At 51.9% G+C, this 3463-nt stretch overlaps 1 protein-coding gene across 1 annotated transcript in view; it reads right to left on the reverse strand.

The window, feature by feature from the left end:
- The window catches only part of LOC106812949 (disabled homolog 2-like), a 41347-nt gene that overhangs the window by 10948 nt on the left and 26936 nt on the right, over window positions 1–3463 (reverse strand). Inside the window, exons 2-5 of the mRNA XM_014816966.1 lie at window positions 3116–3240; window positions 2535–2573; window positions 2462–2503; window positions 834–968 (exon numbers count right to left, since the gene is read on the reverse strand). Of these exons, the coding sequence (XP_014672452.1) occupies window positions 834–968; window positions 2462–2503; window positions 2535–2573; window positions 3116–3240 (341 nt within the window). The remainder of the gene's footprint in view (window positions 1–833; window positions 969–2461; window positions 2504–2534; window positions 2574–3115; window positions 3241–3463) is intronic.

Raw genomic sequence — 3463 nt, forward strand, 5'->3', positions numbered from 1 at the left:
GAATGTTCCCCCTTCTTTTACACCTCTTGACCTTTGACCTTGGACATCCCAACTCGTTTTGACGATCCCCCCCCCCGACGTCCCGAATATCGTGACCGTACGTCGAGCGGTTAAGATTTGTGCCCAACTGTTGTCGCACGGACGGATGGCCGGACGCACGGACGGACGGACGATCGTGCAATTCTACAAGCTGCATCTGACTTCGTCAGATGAGCTAAAAATTGGGCGAGATTGGTGTGGAAATTTAACCCCCAACGTTACCGAGAATCAACCGAGACACTGGGTTTCTCTGAAAGGGTAGTACATATTAAAACAGCGGCAACATGCGAGCAATAGAAATCTCTGAACCGTCATTACAAGGGGGATTTACAGGGCATGAGCAGTACGGAAATTTATCCTGATGTTGTTACTTATAATGACACAAGACAGCAAACTTCTCTCAAAAACCAATACAAGCCAAGACCGGCTACTAGCTATCTACAGACGCAACCTATGCAAGGACGCGAGATCTCATTAAACATCCTGCTTCCGGCACTAATTAAAACGTAATTAGCTACGTATAATTAGTTCTAGAAATTATGTGATGTCTAACGAAATCTAACACTGCACTCGAAACAATTCGCCCTTTAAAAAGCAACTAGATAGAGAATAGCAGAATAGAGAATAGAATTTTGAAACAGTTAGTTCTTTAACTAGATACAGAATAGGTTCTAGAAATTACACGGGGTCTAGCGAACACAAACTATTACATTAAATTGCGCGCCTGATCGTAAAACCCCCCAAGTTCAACTGAGACAACACGACAACGCGCTCGTGTGTGGGACGTCACTTACCGCCTTGTCTGTCTTAATGGCAAAGAACTTGTGCTGGCCATCGCCGATGCCGACAATGTAGCCGAAAGCACGCGGGTCTGACGCGTCCCTCGCTATAAACGAGATCTTGTGCACCTTGTGACTATACGTGGCCACCTAGAAGTAGAGGTGAAGCTATTAGCACGAGAGAGAGAGGGAAAGGAGAGAGAGAGAGAAAGGAGAGAGAGACAGAGAGAGATGGAGAGGGAGAGAAGGGGAAAGGGGAGAAAGAGGAGGTGGTAGTGAGAGACATAGAAACAGAAAGGCAAAGGGAGAAGGAGGAAGAAGAGAGGGAGGGGGCGAAAAAGAAGGCGAGAGTGAGAGGGAAAGAGAGAGGGAGGGGGAGAGGAGGGAGAGAGAGAGCGAGAGGGAGAGGGAAAGGGAGAGAGAGACAGAGAGAGAGAGACAGACAGACAGAGGGAGTGGCAGAGGGAGGAGAGAAAGATATTCTAGCGTGGGGAATTCCCGCCACCTGTGCGAGCGATCAATCAGCCGGCTGTACGTCTCGCGCTGAACGCCGCCGGCCCGTTATTACGCATCGCCACGGTTACGACATGCAGCGCACGACTTACGCACGCATCGCCGCGGTTACGACGCGCGGCACACGACTTACGCACGCATCGCCGCGGTTACGACGCGCGTCGCACGACTTACGCACGCATCGCCGCGGTTACGACGCGCGTCGCACGACTTACGCACGCATCGCCGCGGTTACGACGCGCGTCGCACGACTTACGCACGCATCGCCGCGGTTACGACGCGCGTCGCGCCACGGACTACGCACGCATCGCCCCGCGGCTTACGGCCACGCGCGCTCCGCATGACTTACGCGACGCATCGCCGCGGTTACGGCACACGCATCGCACGACTTACGCACGCGCCATACACCGCCAAGCCTTCACCCAGCAACATGCCAGATCCCCCTCATAAGTACTCACACGACCCACGTCGTTTCCGATTTACTCTAACTGGAATCGTGTGTGTTGTGTGTGTGAGGGAGGATGAGAAAGAGACGAGACGAGAGCTCGATGAGCCGAGAGAGAGAGAGAGTGGTGGGCTGGAGACGAGAGAGGAGAGAGAGAGAGCGACGAGAGAGACGCGAGCCAGAGAGAGGAGGGGGGAGAGCCGAGAGAGAGAGCAAGATTAGAGATTTAGAGAGACGAGAGACGCTGAGCAGGCCGCTGCCCACACAGCCGCCGCTGACATAGTGAGAGAGAGAGACGACGAGAGACGCGAGACGATTGCAGGAGGACCGCAGATGACAGGAGCAGCACCGAGAGAGAAAGAGAGAAAGAGATAGAGCTCAGCAGATAGAGAGAGAGTCGAGGAGAGATAGAGGAGAGAGAGAGAGAGACAGAGAGAAGAGAGCAGAGAAGAGATAAGTTAGAGAATAGAGAGAGAGTGAGAGAAGAGAGAGTAGAGAGAGACGGAGTTGAAGAGAGACAAAGAGAGAGACACACGAGAGAGACATAGCAGAGAGAGAAAAGAGCAGAGACAGAGAGAGAGACAGATCAGGATCCTTGAACAACGAAGACGCCGAATTGCTGCTTTCGGGCTTCGTTGCTTGCGCGGTCGCGCGCCGCGGAGGCCGCCCCCTAGAGCAGTCTTACATTTGTCTTCTCGTCGTAGCGATCCTGAGGTCCGATCCGAGGGCGAGACGTTTGATGAGAACCTCTCCCCCCATTCTTCTTGTGCCCTCACCGCCTCGCCTTGATGCATAGCCTGCGCAATGCGCGGGCAGTGTGCTTAGTCGTCACTCAGCCTGTTTGCACGCAACAGCACCTGTACAATCTCGCTCTCGCATCCGCGGTCTGTCTGTCTGTCTGCTCTTGTCTCCCCAAATCATTGCCCACTTGAAGGAGCCTCTCTATCTCTCACTATCTCTCTTCTCGCTTCTCTCTCTATCATCTATCTATCTATCTATCTTAATCTATCTATCTATCTATCTATCTATCTATCTATCTATACTCACTCACTCCAGGGTTCTCCAAGCTTTTTCATGATATAGCATGGGGGTGCTGCCTTTACGGTTCTAGTTGCAAATTGCGAAGGCGCTTTGCGTGACTAGGGGCGTCTGGGCGGCCTATTGATACTTTAGCATGGGGCGGCTCATGATATCTAGACCAAGTGCGCGGCGTGCATTTTTAGTGGATGACGCGGGGCGCTCGGACGAAGCCTGGCGGGCCGCCAGGCTATAAGCTGCTCTTGGGAGAACCCTTACCACACTACTCTTATATACTCTCCTCTACTTCGCGCTAGCACACCTTAAGGTTCTGCATCGACTCCTGGCACATCTGGTCTCCTCTCGCCTGCGCCACATCATCGATGCCGATGATCTTGGCCTTGAAGAAGACGCCCTCTCCCTGGAAACGAAACGGATCGCTCTTCTCTGTCAACGAAAAAACGAAACAAGCGAACGTTAGCACGTATCATCGCCTCGGGAGGGCTTGCGGCTGCAGTATTATATATATATACATATAAATATTATATATTTATATATACATATGTATTATATATTATATCCACATCATGTTTTGTAGGTCCACCGTGTACCACAAAGGAGAAGGAAAAGGAGAAAGAGGACAAGGAGAACGAGTCAATTAGCGGCTCAG

Source organism: Priapulus caudatus, unplaced genomic scaffold, assembly GCF_000485595.1.
Source record: "Priapulus caudatus unplaced genomic scaffold, Priapulus_caudatus-5.0.1 Scaffold705, whole genome shotgun sequence".
NCBI lineage: Eukaryota > Metazoa > Priapulida > Priapulimorpha > Priapulimorphida > Priapulidae > Priapulus > Priapulus caudatus.